The sequence below is a fragment of the Falco rusticolus genome, chromosome 20 (assembly GCF_015220075.1).
Source record: "Falco rusticolus isolate bFalRus1 chromosome 20, bFalRus1.pri, whole genome shotgun sequence".
NCBI lineage: Eukaryota > Metazoa > Chordata > Aves > Falconiformes > Falconidae > Falco > Falco rusticolus.
In genome coordinates, this window is record NC_051206.1 from 6,067,950 (window position 1) to 6,084,906 (window position 16,957).

The 16,957-nt window shown below is 38.8% G+C and overlaps 1 protein-coding gene across 2 annotated transcripts in view; it reads right to left on the reverse strand.

Annotated features, from left to right (window-relative positions):
• KAT6A (lysine acetyltransferase 6A) overlaps window positions 1-16,957 on the reverse strand; it is a 50,984-nt gene that overhangs the window by 5,869 nt on the left and 28,158 nt on the right. For both annotated transcript variants that reach the window (XM_037371543.1, XM_037371542.1), the window contains exons 10-17: window positions 14,235-14,350; window positions 11,887-12,028; window positions 11,299-11,460; window positions 10,278-10,371; window positions 8,738-8,969; window positions 7,410-7,620; window positions 5,718-6,410; window positions 4,543-4,858 (exon numbers count right to left, since the gene is read on the reverse strand). In XM_037371543.1, the coding sequence (XP_037227440.1) occupies window positions 4,543-4,858; window positions 5,718-6,410; window positions 7,410-7,620; window positions 8,738-8,969; window positions 10,278-10,371; window positions 11,299-11,460; window positions 11,887-12,028; window positions 14,235-14,350 (1,966 nt within the window). The remainder of the gene's footprint in view (window positions 1-4,542; window positions 4,859-5,717; window positions 6,411-7,409; window positions 7,621-8,737; window positions 8,970-10,277; window positions 10,372-11,298; window positions 11,461-11,886; window positions 12,029-14,234; window positions 14,351-16,957) is intronic.

The window sequence follows — 16,957 nt, forward strand, 5'->3', positions numbered from 1 at the left end:
TAGCCCAACAGTTAATCATTGATAATAGCTGACATTCACACTTTACTATCTGAATTTGTCTACAGACACTGAATTCACTTAAACTGCTTTTGTATCAATTTTCCTTTTATCTGCTAGGCAGAAAAGCTCTATTACCAAATAACAGAGCTCACTTAAGCAATCTGTAAATTTATCAAGCCACTTTTTGGCCTCTACTTTCTTTAATTCTATCATTACATAACATTTGTTCTAGTATCTTAATCAGCCCCCAACTGTTCTTTAAACTATTCCAGTTTATCAATACTCTTATCAAGTGTGAATAACTGAGTAAAGATGGTTGTAGTAGTTTCACCAAAGCTAAATGAAGAGATGACAGAGCATCTCTGCTCCACTCCAGATTCCCCTGTTCATATATTCAAGGCTCATCTGAATCTCTGTGGCTTTGAGCTAGAAAACCATGCTAATTACTGGACATGACCTTCAAATACTCTCTGACAGACTTTGTCAGTGATTTGCCTTTCACTTCATTTACCAAATCCCCTCTTTTTCTGTCAGCTGCTACATTATTTTTTAATCTATCCATAAAATAGCAGTATAGATAGACATGTGATCCAGAATAGAACTGTTGGGATATACAATGATCATCTAGTCCAACTGCCTTGCACGCCACTAATAACAAAGCTGTTTAATTACTCCGTGTTTACAGCTCAACTTACTTAATATGTATTAGCTTGATTCTGTAACATTTCAGCTTAAGCAAATGGTTTTAAGTCAAATAACCTCTCAAAACACTAAGCAGGTAACATTAATTACCCCTATTAACCAAGCTATAGTCTTGCAAAAATATATCACTATAAATACATTAGTATCAGTTTAAATACATTTTTCACGTAACAGTGTTCATTTGTATTGAGTAAATAACCCTCCCTGGACTTTCTACTGAGTAATAAACTAGGCATCCTACTGTTTAAATCAGGATGAAAGTCACACTGATGGGTCTGTGATCAGGTTGGTCATCCCACTATAGAGATATAAGATCAATCTCCCACCAATACTCACAGTACATTTATTCACATTTCTGCCCTTTCTACCATCTTAAAAAATGTTATGGATTCCACGCTATGAATTTCCCAAGAAATGCTGTTTTAAAGTCCACAGTTATGCAACAAAGTCAAACTACATAATGTGTTCCTAGCAGTTCACAAAGGCTTCTTAAAACCTAATCGTAGGTCAGCTGAGTCATTCTTGCCCTTTGCCTAGACAGGCATTTACTCTAAATATCTCTAATAAGAAGCATTCTGAAAAAACCTGGGTATTAAAAAATTAATTGAAAACAAATACTAAATTAAAAATTCAACAACTTGAAGTCATCCATAAACCAAATATTTGGAATGTGAATAAAGGAAAGAAAGGATCTGTCAAAATCAGTGTATCATTGGGCAGGAAGAAGGAAACACTACATTCATAGTATTTGTTAAAGCATTAACACTTAAGCCCTTATGAAAAAAAAAATCCACCTCTAAAGAAAAAAAAAAAATAAAAAAAAAAATCGCTATTTCTCTTCCCCTTCTTTCACATTTCTTATCTACTACATAGGATCAGATTTACCACCCCTTAGGTAAAAACCTTTTGCTTTTATCCATACTGTCATGGATGTGTATTTTTAGGAATAAAGAAAAAAAAAAAGTAAACAATCTTATGACAGCAGGCTCCTCTTACAATAACGTAATAATAAAGATGTCCAGTCTGGGCTCCCCAGCACAACACAGACATGGAGCTACTGGACAGAGCCCAGCAAAGGGACACTAAGATGCCTAAGAGATGAGCATCCCTCTGATGAGGAAAGGCTGAGAGCTGGGACTAGAGAAGAAAAGGCTCAAGGGGGATCTTATCAATGTGTACAAATATTAAGGGAAGGTGTAAAGAAGGTGGAGCCAGGCTCTTCTCAGTGGTGCCCAGCGCCAGGACCAGAAACAATAGGCACAAAATGAAACACTGGAGGTTCCATCTGAGCACCAGGAAACGCCTCTCTATGGGGCACTGGAACAGGCTGCCCAGAGAGGTTATGGAGTCTCCCTCCTTGGAGATATTCAAAAGCCATCTGGACATGGTTCTGAGCAACTGGATCTTGGTGGCCTTGCTTAAAAAATGGGGCTGGATAAGACAACCTCCAGAGGTCCTTTCCAGCCTCAGGGGACTGTGATTCTATGGTTTTTGCCACAGGCACTTGATGCAGAGAATATGGATTTGATGACTGCTCAAGTTTTCATGTGCATCATGTTTCTCAGTATCCTAAAAAAAATATGTGCGCATTCAGTTGCACTTGGTTAAACGTCAGCGTGCACGCAAGCTTGAACAGAAGATCCTTAAAGTATTCATACTGACAGTAAAACTTACAGGTAAAACTAAGAAAAACAAAATAATACAGCTCAGTCTATTACAGAGCTCCATCTTCCCCCACACAACACTAATCAAGTTGCACAGAATTGGTAGAATATAGAGAGACAAACTTTATTTGTTTTCTACACCGTAGAACACACCCTGTGTTCCAGAAAGCCTAGCCCTTATTAATACTGTATTTAATATTAAATACTGGTCTCAAATCACCACACCACACTGTCGGGGCTACAGCAGTCAGAACCAATTCAAATTCTCATCAGACACCAAATTTAAGAGACTGCAATGTTACATTCCAGGGAAATCATAAAATACTTTCAGATCATTGCCTCGGCTAGAGATAAGTTGTCAGGGAAAAATCGAACCCAAACTACTCTTAGAAAGTTTAAAAAAGAAAAAAAAAAAGTTACAAACAGGTTTCTATAGTGATGGGAAAGCTTCCAGAAAATTTAAGCTTCCTATAAACATTCCTAACTCATAGTTATGATTAAAATAGTCCAAATCTGAATCAAGTATTAAGGACTGCAATACTACATTTTTCAACTGTCATAAAGTAGTGCTGCCCCCTCCACCCAGCTTAATTTTTATCAAAAAAGGCCAGCTGCTTATGATGACTGATTATCCCCATGGGATAACATGTTTAGGTAATTGAAAATACATTGTATTTTCTCTAAGATCATTACAGTTTTACCATGTATATGCAAAAGCACATGCACTGAAGGCAGAATAAGCCAACAGATACCATTTGATGTCAGGAGCAGCAATATCCTAAAATTGTGTGCTTACTACTTTATTACTTCAGAGGTTCCGACAAATTTGCAGAAGTTTGGGGGGTGTGGGGTGGGGTGGCGGTGGGAAGGAGAGCAACAGAAGTGACACAAGGGAACAGAAAGCACTATTATAAGAGGAGAGTATTTAAAAAGTAGGTGATCACAAAATTGTTTGCTGTAGTATATAATGGGTCTGAGCTGAAACAGTAGCTTTCCAAACACCATTTTTGATCCCTGGGCACCCTGTGGCATACTTTCAGTCTGTAAAAGGTGATTAAAAATCATTGATGTATTTTATAAAGCAGTACGTGTGTGTGTAATCTCTAAAGGGATCTGCATCTCCACCAGAAAACATTCAGAAGAGCACAAATGAAAGAGACTGAAAACAACCTTAGTAACAGATCTTCTCCCAACTCTATAGTCTTATGATGGTGCTGGAGTACCATAAAAACGTATTTAATCAGTAATCGGATAACAAAAGAATTTTTAAAAAAATGGTGTAAAATGACTGCACATATATTCCCACTAAGCAAACTTAACGCTGCATCAACATGGGTTTTGACTAGATTTACATGGTTACATGCTGCTATAAGGATTGAAGGGTAACTGGTATATATAGTAATGGATAGTATACATGGCTATAATCATACTGATGCTTTCACTGTTCAGTCCTTTTAAAGAAAAATTCTCCTCTGCTAACCACAGGCTAGTTGAAAGCCATAAATAAATGAGTTTGTTCCGGTAATGATTTTTTACTGTGGGATAATGGCACCATACTTTTCTGACACAGCTCTTCATTTTTATTTGGCTGACTGCCTTGTACTGTGTAGACCATCAAGGGAACAGAACATAACAGTCATAATGAAGATTACTAATGGAGCATCTGAATGACAGATGTTTCTTCTGAATTGTCAGTGCACTCTAAGTAACCAGTTCCAACCAAATAACTATTTTATGAACTGAAGGTTCAAAGAACTTTAAGGAGATATGAGAAGCTGAAAGGCAGGACACACAGTGTGATGAAGAACAGGATCTCAAAAGACACAATTTATTATCTCTCTGTTACGGAAAACTGAGGGCTCTCCAACTCATTTCTGAAGTGACCCTGGCTGCATAGATTCTTCCACGGTAACAGATACCAATTCTACTAGGAAAGCTGAATCAAAAGGATACCTGTGATCAGGTCATTGCTAGTAAGATAGTTTAAAACATGTACCACATTATAAGACTTGGGAATGTTTAAGGCTAGTATGACTAATAATTTATGCCCAACCCTACATTTTGGCTGGAAGTTACAAGAGAAGGTAGGCAGCTTGTTCCGTCATGAGCTAGTATCATCTGACACCCAACTGACACACTACCTATACCAAACTCAACAGCATACCACCAAACATACCATTAGTGTCATCAGACTCCTCCTCATCTTTGGACTTCCTCTTAGAAGAGGGTCTATGCCTGAGTGTGTCTGGTGGGGCTAAGTGCCGAAAGTATCCACTGGGCAAAAGTTCATTCTCCTCCTCTTCGTCGTCATCCTCCTCTTCCTCCTCCTCAATCTCGAATGTAGGCTCCAATCGGGGCATTGGTCGTTCAGAGTCTGAGTCCTCAAACGGTTCATCCAGCACTTCTGTGGTCTCTGAGATTGTTTCAGTGACAACACTGCTGTTGTGGTGCTTGCGTTTGCGGACTCGCCTCTTCCGATGAAGGATTGGTTTCTGAAAGTGGAAAGTGGGAGAAGAGAAGACATTTTATCACATGCAGCAGAAACAGAACACTGATAAATAGAAAACATGAACAGCCGAGTTGAACAGTCTAAGCAAGACCACAGGGCTCCCTTCTGGAATCCAGGCTTCACTAGAAATACTGACCAGCATCTGCCTTCAGTTAGACAGATGTTAAATACAATGCAAGACAACCAACTTCCATGAAGATTGCTATATTGACATTTCTGTAACAGTATAAACCATTTAAACAGCTGAAGCTAAGAGCCCATCCATAACAGCTGGAAGTTCAGACACTACAACATAGATGTGAATAGTTTAGAATAAACTGCAAAGATGATATAGAAGAACACTTTTTAGCACAGCATCCCACAAAGAAAGGATTTTCTTGGTCACGTTGATAGAATTTACATCTCCGTGGCAAATTATTTCAAAGTCTTTATGCTGTGATTTTAGTTGTTTAGATAGCATTCGTGTTTTGCAATCTTCTTTAAAAGTATGACCATATCTGTTTCTATTTGGAGTGACTGAGTAAAACTTAAAAGATAACCAAGGTTGAAAAATATCAAAAGTACAAGGCAGAAATTAGAATTTGGAAACAAAAAAACCCCAAACAAACCCCACAAAAACACCTACCTCTGATTCCACAAAAACCACCACTACAAAAAAAGTGTAAGTACCCTCCAGACTTCTGGAAATTGTTAAAACAGATTTCTCCAGAGTTCTGGAACGCTGAGCACACTATACGCTTAATACATACCTCATGAATTGCACAATCCTTCAAAAAGCACCAACATACTGATAAAATAGACTGCATGATATAGTCAGAGAGAACAATAAAAAAGGCACGCACCTTTCGTTTTAATGTTGGCTTGGTGAGAACAGGTGGAGAGCTGGATCGAGGACTCACAGGCTCATCATCTTCCTCTTCACTACTCTCACTAAAACACCTCAGAAGTGCCCTATCACTGTCACTGTAGCGGCGGGGTAATCTGTTGCAGTCCTCTGGGAATCTACACTTCAGGGACTCCGTGTTCTTTTTCAACTGCCCTCTCCACCTTTCCATACCTTCACTGTACCGCCGATGGGGAATTGCAGATTTTTCACCTTTGCCATACTGTCCCTGGGAAACTGCAGATTTTTCCTCATCTTCAGCATACCGGCCTCTTGGGGCTGGAGACTTCTCCTCACATTCACCACACCTTCCTTGCAAGGCCACCGACTTCTCCTCACAGTCACTGCACCGACCTCGTGAGGCTGTGGATTTCTCCTCACATTCACTGCATCGCCCGCTGGGAACTGCTGTTTTGTCCTCAATGGGCAATACTGGCTCCTTCTCACAAAATGGCTCCCGAAGTTTTTTGCTCTTACGGTTCCACCGACCTCTTCGTGATGGCTGACTGTTTGCAGGAAGACTATCCAGAGGAAAAATGTGCTTGTTTGGCCATGCAGAATTGGCTGGAGCAACAATGTCTGGCTTTTTTTCACTCTCTGTAGGTGAGTAAGGCTCTTGCTCTTTCTTCTCCCACGACACAGATTTTACCATCTGATTTAAATAAAAACAAATAGATTTCACACTTCCTATTTTAAGTATGCATTCTGAATTTGATTCCACAAAAGCTTTCGACCAAGAAGTCAGAACAGTTTAACAAGAATGACTTTTAAGAATCTGAGAATAACAAAAGAATTGACCATGAGATTCTAATAGTGCTAACTGCTAATCCTTTCCTCCCAGGTGATAACGTACTCAATTAGCTTCCTGACAAGTGACTTCAGTCAGCAGCAGCCATACAATGGCCTGCTGGAGCGCAAACATCATCCTGCTACTTTCAAACACAGTATTTGTGTAATTTTCAAGAAAAAAAGCTACTTTTCCATTAAAATACACAATTAGTCTAATGTCAATAAAGTAACAGCACATAGTATGCCTCTTAGCATTCTAGCCAATGTGCATCACTTGATGCAAGGGTGTAATCAACTCTTCAAGGACAGAAGCCTAGATTTCAGAAACCTTCACTGCTCTGTGGGCAGTAATTCTAAAGCTATCAGTAGTTTTGCAAAACTACACAGCAAAAACCTTTGGTGAGAAATGTTAAGTTTTTGCTGATTCATTTCCATTTATGCTATTTGTCACTCACAGAAATATTGGGTCCTTCAAACCTGAATCCATTTCAATAATTTGACAAAAGACCACATTGCTTGAGAGTCAGAGGTAGATTTTTTGTTTGTTCAGGTTTTTTGGGGTTTTTGTTTGTTTGTTAACACCCCAACACCTACTGCAAGAATCATTAAGGATAGAAAGAGCCTTTTTACTCTTCTCAGTGATAGTCTTTAACCTTTCTCTAGACTATGCCTCAGTGTTTTCCCTATTCTTAGTTTCTAATCTGAAACTACAAAGATACATAAACTAATCATAACTGCATTGCTTTTAATGATAATGCCAAATGTCCAAGCTTGGCACTTAAAATCTTGTTAGATTTGCCTGCTTTGCCTGCAAAAGGTAGGCAAACTATGTGCCTCACAGAAGTAACAGATTCGCTCTTACGCTGGCATCTGGATCCTTTTCTTTCTGCTCTTGTTGCTCTTCATTTTCCCCATCCTCTGTCTCCTCTTCTTCATCTTCAGAGACAACCGAGTTGGAAACTATAATAGGTGTCCAACGTAGGCATTCTGCATCCACATCTATAGGTCGGACATTAGTTCTAAGCTTTGCCATATGCTCCTGGATAAGTTTCTCCCGACGAATGATCACAAACCTAAAGAGTAATAATACCCTAATCAGCAACAGGCTACATGCTGTACATGTTGTCACGTGAAACAGATATAAGATGTTACAGGAAAATCTCCATACTGCCAATCAGCGCTGTCATGAATAACTTCAGAGAGGACAGAAAGCTCATTAAAATTGTACAGTTTGCAATACCATCAGATTACCAGAGAAAGCATCTTAAAACTGAGAATATGTTAAATTCTTTCCACCTCTTGTTAATGGTGAAGCCATTATCCTTCTGTGGGTAACATTCAGTTGTGATGCGTCACTTATTATGTGTTAAATGGTCAAGGGGTATGCCATTTGGGGAACAGGCAACATAAGGTGAAAGATACTGAATGGTAATAAAAGGACTGCTTAAAAAAGTTACAGTCCTACTACCAGCGAGATTTTCTTCAGGGAGCTGGGAGTAATATCACTGATTAGAGTATACTGTGAAGCAAGGACATAAAATTGCTCTCAAATAACTTCAAGTTTTCCAAATAAGTTTCAAGTTTAACACAAAACACATCAGAATACAACCCCACTCCCAAAACTGCTGCGGTCTGAATCAAGACTAACTCCCAGTATTTCACTTGACTTGTACACTCAGCTGGGCAAGCAGACTAACTCAACACTACATCCACATACTTCATTTCTCCCAGTGATCCCACTGCTCAAGCATCCCACGTTAATCCACACAGTTAATGACATCTCTGAGGCACAGAGAGAAGTGGGGAAACAACCATCTACTCAGTGACGGGAAAGAGGAACTGATTATTTCCCTCTAGAGAAGGGAAGCTGCTGTTCTTTGCTCTGTTTTGCATGTAGTTTAGACTGATTATGCTGAGGGACCCCAAGAGAACACAGCCAAGAGACCAGATTGCTTTCTCTCACAGCTGCAAATTACTCAGAAGTTCCACAGCTACACAGCTGGAAACCTGATCCAGCTTTGGCAATGAACAATTCCTGCATCACACATGAGCACCACAAATCTCTACTGCCAGCATTTGGACATTTAAGTCTTAAATCAAGCTTATTAGATGTGACTTGTCTCCAAATATTACATTTCATTCAAATACATCTGAAGCTATTTGGAAATACAACAGGGCTCCTGTACTCACTGATCACTACGGAAGTCAAGCATTCGTAGGTGATGTAGAGTGGAAGTGATATCTTGAGGGCAGATTCCAGTCAGCTTACTCAATTTCTTGATGCTTAATTGCTTGTCACGCTGATGATAAAGGCACTCCAATATTACACTTTTCCAATAAGCCATATATGAGAGGCGCCCCAGGTCTGACAGGGGCTTCTCTGGTGATCCTGCTTGACCCTCACGCTTTGAAAGCAAATAGCCTAAAATATACAAGAAAAAATTTTCAAAGAATTATCATATATAGCTTCTGTTTCCACCCTAATTTCTACAAAGGCATTTTCCCAGAAAGTAGCTGAATGCTGCCTATAAGACACAGATTAGAATTTTGAAGGATATACTGAGTGGTCAGGACAACTTTTCTTGTTATTTATTTAAACTCCTGTTATTCAGTGATGGACTCCAAACTGCACCGCCATCAGACACCGGCTACGGACAATGCCACGAGATGGCAGCAGTTGCCTACCTAGAAACTACACTAAGCCTGACGTACACAGTCCGCTGGGTATCTTCCAACTGCAATTTTGAAGATTAGATAGTTTTAAGTGGCTAAAATGTTTTCCCTCTATCAGGGCAAACATTTTCTTGAAAATTCTCTGACAAACTTCAGGGCCATACTGGACAGTACAAAGCTCTATCGGCAGAGGCTTAAATTAATTTAAGACTGTAATACACTGTACAGGTTCAATAAAGACCAAGAGCTTATATCCTCCCTGATATGACAAAGGGGGGAGAGGGGAACCAGCTGACAAATGTGTCTTCTCACTGCTACCCTAATATAGCCCACATTTGTTGACTTCTCAAGATACATCGAGTTCCTTTGTTTCACCACTATTTTCAGAACAACTTACCTACATAAGGATATCAACCAGCAAAATCATTCTAATCTAATTACACCAGTAGGGTTCTTCCTCTGGATATTAGCTCCAAAAATAGCACATCCACAGGGAGGGCTATATTAGATTGCACTCAGCATAAGAGAGATATAGTTACAGTGGCAAGTTTCCCCATGAACTTGCTGAGATCCATATATCAATCTGATAATTGTTTGAGTATTCAGAGCATAAGTATGTCTGGTTTTGTTGCTCTCAAAGCTGAATTGAAATGTATCTATGGCTACCTTTTGCTTAAGATACTCATTTACTTAACCAAGCTGCTGAAGATTTCAACAGACTATGCAGTTTTAGGGTTGGCTTTCTGCAGAAAGAACTACATGCACAAAGTAAGCAAGCTTCTGCTAAAAACACTATGCTGACACATGTCTACAGTTTCCACTGTAAGTTACTTACACAGGAAACATGAGAATTAGGGGGAAAAATTACCAGTTTGCCTTTAGAATTGAAGCCTTCCAATAATAAGAGTAAATTGTGAAGTTCAGATGATCCTGTGAGATTTAGAATTCTTTAGCCCGAGATGTTTTTTAATTTGAAAAATACCCTCTTCTACAGTTAACCCTTCCTTTAAAATATGAAAAGACAAAGACTAAAAAAAGTGAAGAAAAAGTTCCTTACTGAAGTCAATTAGGAACCTGCCATAGCCCTTACGCTGGTACTGTGGAAGAATCATTATACAGGAAACATTGTACTTCTGTTGGCAGTGTTTTTCCTGTTGGAAAAAAACCAGCAAATTAACAAACAACCCAAACAGTGAGAAATAGTAGAATTTGCTGTGTGCAAGTCCCTAACTACTTCTATAGCAAAAACTGAGACAGAGAGCCACAGTTTCTTAGGAACAACAATGTATGTGAGCCAAAGAAAGATTTTAGAAGCTATTAATAACATTAAAACTCTATCACCACCATTTCAGTTCAGAAAAACAAAAAGAATGAAACCTTGACGTAACTACCACCTTCTGCTTAGACACAATAAAGAACAAAGGCTACACAGCAGATAAAGTTCGAAGCATAAACCTGAAAGCAGCTAAATTAACTGAAAATTATTGCAGTTTTCCAGTGACTATTTCAACGTTATAACCATAATATACTAAAATCCAATCTGAAATCTGCTGTTCTGAAGACTGAATGGAAAATCTTCAATTAAAGCTATTTAAAAATAAGAAAAACAATTATAGACAAAAATCTTAAGAAAAGACCTATCTGAAATCTTGGCCCTGTTCAGTCAAAAAAATAAAAGGTTTGAAATGAGGTGCAAAATTGACAAATTTATTTGGAATACAATGTGTTTACGGAAGGGAAGATGAGATAAATGTTACCAAGTAGCTCCATCATAAACAGTACTACCCATCACCACCAAGACTAGGAAGTCATTTGAAAAGCTGGAGTATTTTTAGCTGCTAGCTGCAGTACAAGTTCCTTAGAGAATATATGCTATTCAACATTATGAGGAAACCTGATTCCATTAGTTGGTGGTCTCTGAATGTAATATAATCTGGTTGCAACGGATGTCTATACCTATATTACATAATGTATTATATAAAATGCTAGGGTCTACATTACAACAATTTTAAGACTCTGAAGCAGCATTTCTCACCATAGCAAATGCAGTTCCAAGTCTGAAGTACTCAAATACTTGCCTTAGAAAAGTAGCCAACGAGGTGACAGCCCTTGACATCATTCTGTGTCAGCACGTAGAAAAGAAATGGCTCCACATCGTAATAGAGTGTCTTATGGTCCAGGAAGAGTTTGGCTAACAAGCACAAATTCTGGCAGTATATTGTGCTGACATTGCCATCAACCTTCCAGAAATGAGGAAAAGTTTTGTCACTCCATTTGCTGTCATGCAAGGACATGCTTCATCTGAGTATCCCTGTACATTTGAAATGTCTAACATGACAGGAAGACTGTCACAGGTAGCACCTCAAAGGACTTAAAACTTATACAACATAAAGGCTGTGGCCAAGTCACTGTTACCTTCATTAGCTTAAGAGAGAGCTTAATTAATTTTCCTAAAATGAAAAAGCATTTTTACAAAGCAAGCCTTCTCATACGTTTTATGGATGAATAACCTACACATGAGGTCAGTTCTTACTGCTTGCTTGTAGTTCTTCACTCTCAGCAACTGAATGTTTCAAGAATGAAGATTCTTTAGGGCTATGGAAAACTTACTACACAATTGGGGGCTAAAGACCTTACAAAGTGAGTGGCTTAGTTTTTTAACATACCTCAAAGACTGAAATATTGTTTTTTCTGTAAATTTCATTGGCTGGAGGATGAAACCAGCCACACTTTTTCATATGCTGTTGGAGAATAGTTCTGCTTTTCATATACTTTAGACAGAATTCACAAAGGTACAACTTGGGTAGCCTGTAAGCAAAGAAAGAAAGATCAGAGAGTGAAGATAGACTTTTGTATAAAAAACCTCACTCCTGCAGATAGAGAACTTGAGGAAAACAAATCCAGTATTATACCGACCTTGTGTATGTGCTAATCAGGCCAAAAACAACTTACCACACTTAAACTACTTACTAACTTACTTATTCTGTAATGAATGTGTATTAAATGTAATCAATGTGTGTATCAGAATACATGCATCGATTAAAATCCTATTAAAAATATAGTAAAAATACCCCAGTTTTGCACTACTGACACTAGAATGGATTAGACAAATGGTTCGTATTCTCTCACTTCCCTCCTCCTAATAGACAGCTGTATGTACCTGTGAGCCATGGGTCACAACAATGGCCTTAAAACCATTTTACATACTACATTGACATGAACAATTTCAATGCAAGTGTCCTGATACTGTTGTGATTTAACTCCATTTACATACTTTAGCTTGGGCAGGGATGTTATTTTCATTTACTTTCAATGTCTTTAGCAGAGCTAGAAAAATTCCTCGTGTGCTCTTATTAAATGGTAGCATGAAGAGTTTGTCTCTCTAGCTATGGCCCTTGGAAGTTATTCCTCTTTCTGAATCAAATTAAAGTTTGGAGAGTTTGCAGTTTAGACAGTTTGCATAGTTGTTAAGCAAGAGAACATCAAAACAACTATACATGCCTCACAGAATAATCTTTCAGATGCCAAAACATGTTAACATTAAACATTTTTCTTAGCTATTTGTATTTTTCATAGCATTTGTGGCTATGTTGAACTACATACAGCATAAAAATAATACATCAAAGTAATCCCCATGAAATTTCTATTCATTATTCTTTTTCAACTCCCATAAATAGTATACAGCCATTTCTAATCAAATTATTTAATACACAGTTAACATGCTATTTCCTAAACAAATGTACTATTTTTTATCACGAGAAGTGCTGCATTTGATTCACTGGAGGGAAGGGATGGCATCCAGAGGGACCTTGACAGGCTGGAAGAGTGGGACCATGCAAACCTTGTGAAGTTCAACAAGGCAAAGTGTAGGGTCCTGCACCTGGGTCAGGGCAATCCCCAGTATCAATACAGACTGAGGTGAACAGATTGAGAGCAGCCCTGTGAAGGAGGGCTTGGGAGATACTGGTGTATGAAAAACTGGACATGAGCCAGCAATGTACACTTGCAGCCCAGACAGCCAACCGTATCCTGGGCTGCATCCAAAAGAAGCGTGACCAGCAGGGTGAGGGTGGTCATTCTGCTCCTCTACTCCACCCTGGTGAGACTCCAACTGCAGTACTACGTCCCACTCTGGGGTCCTCAGCACAAGACATGGACCTGTTAGAGTGAGTCCAGAGGACAGCTGCAAAAAACGATCCAAGGGCTAGAACACCTCTCCTATGAGGAAAGGCTGAGAGAGTTGGGGTTGCTTAGCCTGGAGAAGAGAAGGCTCTGGAGAGACCTTGTTGCAGCCTTTCAATATATAAAGGAGGCTTATAGGAAAGACCAAGAGAGACTTTTTACTGGGGCCCGTAGTAATGGGACAAGGGGTGATGGCTGGAAACTGCAAGAGGATAGATTTAGATTGGACAGAAGGAAGACATGTTTTGCAATAACGGTGGTCAGACACTGGAACAGGTTGCTCAGAGAAACTGCAGATGCCCCGTCATTGGAAGTGTTCTAGGTCAGGCTGGACAGGGTTATGAGCAACCTGATCTAGTGAAAGATATCGTGCGTATGGCAGGGGGGGTTGGACTAGATGGTCTTTAAAGGTCTGTTCCAATGCAAACCATTAATGATATCACCTGTAAAGAACCAACGCACTCTTGAGAGTCAGATACTCTAATCACTTACGTGTTTAACAGAGCCCAGTACTAGGTCATTTAGCTGAGGCTGTTCCCTCCTCAGAGTATGGAGTAAGTCAGCTCTTTGGGAATCCATTTAATCATATATTCCTGTGGCAGTTTAAATGCTCACGGCATATGCAGGTTGTAGCAGAGAGCTTATAAACTTTTTGACTCAGCCTAAATAGACCTTAAGACTCTATTAACTACCATGAAAAGTATCCAGATTATGTGTACTTTGCTTCTGTCTTACATTCAGATAGAATCTTCCTAAGATTTCTGTGCCTGCTGGAGTTCAGCTTTCCTATAAACACTAAAGCCAAACAAAGGAGAAGAATGTTCAGTCATACCTTGAGTATTCCTGTGGATATGGGGAGGAGTACCAGGTCTGGATTTCATACTTGCCAAATTCGATGACAGAAGGGCATCGGACTTGTGGATCAGGAGGCCCAGTCACCCCTACTTTCTATGCAAGGGAGAGAAAAAAGTTTTCGTGAATTTCCAAGTGAAGGATTTCTAAGCTGAAATAAATTATTCTCATCTATCCTTCTTATCAGTCCATCCTGCTCAAACTCACAGAGAATTAGGAAGATGCATACATTGCTTTCTGAAACTAAAAACCAGTAGTCACAATTAAAGCAAGCATATGATTCACAAAAGGAAGAATTAGTAAGCATTGTCAAACCACATATATCCGCTACCTTTCACACTGTTGCATGTCATAGCTTTAAATACAATTAATATACAGCAAAATGTAACACAATGTTTTCTCAGTCCCGTTGCTATTTCCTTTCTTGTTATTTCAACAACCAAGAACAGAAACACATAAACTGCTCCCGAGGTTAAGATCTAGAACATTTGAGTATCTAACATAACACACCAGTGTCTTCCCACCTCCAAAACTCGATGTACTATGGCACATGTATTACCTACCAAAACAGTATTCAAGGTACAGCTACCTGCTTATCATCATGAGTGCAGAAGTCTTAAGAGAAAAACCTCAAAGTATTTATTAGAAGAAAAAAATTTAAAAAAATTTACTTATACAATTTTTATTTCCCTTCTCTCTGATAGTAACTGTGTATGTCATGGAAACTAAAAATAAGGGAACTACATGCTCTGCTTCCAAAGAAAACAAATGTTTTACCAAGTAATGAAGATTCTTCCCTCAAAAGACTGTCACTTGCACAATTAGAAATCCAACTATTCCTATTGGTTGTACATTATCATATGAACTACTTGGACAGCAAAGCTGTCAATAAATGAGACCAATGTTTCAAATAGGAGGTCAGAAACAAATGTGAAGAGTACCACTGAATTACCTATATGCTAATTTTTGCTTGCAGAATGAAACAGCTACACCCAGGACAATGGCTCAGGGTTTCAAAGGCTAACATTCAGAATTAATATTTTTCTAAGTTTCCTGAGTGTTGACTGCTGTAGGCAGAAGCCTCCTCAGAATCTAATCTTAGGCATACACATTTTAAGGAGCTCTATCTAGATGAAAAAGGACAGTAATCTCCTATGAAAATATTTAATCCAAGAGCTCCAAATAGAGCCATCAATAAGTGATTCATGTTTCCTTCTATTCTTACTCAGAAGGTAAACAGAGTATTTCAGCAGTCAGCCAAATGACACCTTAGAGCTTACTACTTGCATGTGATCCACAATGACTTAATTCCGTTCCTTCCCCCTCCCCCTGCAACAGTTTACAAATTTATTCCTTAGGCTTCTCCTTTCTTCTTAGGCTACCTACTAGGACAGAAACTAGACAAGAGAGTCAATTTATCTTACTTCGACTCAAAAGCTAGATTTAATAAGAACAAACTCCTCAGCATTTAAGAAAAAGAATTAAGACAATACTATTAAACAAGCACAATCTTGGGTACTGCAAGCTTTTGCTGTTTGGGAGGATTTCATGACGAAAGGAAAGCATGACCTCTACATTTTTGGTAACTGATATAAGGTTGCATGCAACACAAGCATTTCAACCGGTGGCAAAGAGATCACCAAAAGAGCAGTTATGAAGGCAGCTCTTTATAGCTGTGACGATCTACAGTTAAGCACTTCCTGCACAGGAGTTTCAAAGGAATCACTATTAGCGCCCAGTACAGTATGTCAATAACAAACACAACTACCACAGACATCTGACAAGTCTTATGGAAAACAGAGTAACATGCACCTGCAACAATGTGTCCTGTACCTGCGCCTGTGCTTTCTTTTCAGCAACGCCTCCTCCAAATGAATGCCCAACACAAGAGACCCAGCTCCCATATAACTGTTCACACATCAGTCAGAAGAATGCCTTCAACAGTAGACTACTGCTTCAGCGTCTGTGCTAGCTGCAGATAGCTCTGAAGGACCTTCTTCCTGAAGATTTAATATGCAGTATCCTCTCCCCAGCTCACTCAAAAGTGTTTCATATACACCATTCTGTATTTCCATTTTCTTTGGTGAGGCAGTTAGCACAGAGTCCCTGTATCAGCTACATCACAACTCTGGTTATCCCTTTCCCCACCAAAACCAACCAACTTAGGCACTTTAAATTTAAAGTATTTAATCTACAACAAGTATTTTCCTCACACAGGGGAAAAAACCCCACAACCAAACAAAACCACAAATAAAAAACCTCTCCAAAATTTGCTCCTTTTTCCAAGCACATTTTGCAGATTAGTATTTTCTTTATTCTGGGTACACTTCCATAGATTTCATTTCAGATCTTCAGTTATTTTTCTAAAATGTAACTATAGTCACAAGCCACAGTCTCATATGCAATTTGCTCAATGATGGACATGCTGAATTTTTTTAAAAAAATCAATCCTGTAACGAAGTTTGAAATAAGCAGTTATACAGTAGTGCTGTATTTGCAGCACCTCAATAGAAGGGTTAACTGCACTTCATCTTAGTCTGCTTTATCACACACATAGCGTACTTTAGTCTTATCACAATTTATTGTTCATTAATTCTCCCATTACAGAGACTGTATTTATTATAGTGGAATTAAACCAGCCTATGACAGAATCATAGGCAAATAAACAGAAGTCAAATACCTGGAGAAGTTTAAAAGGACAGT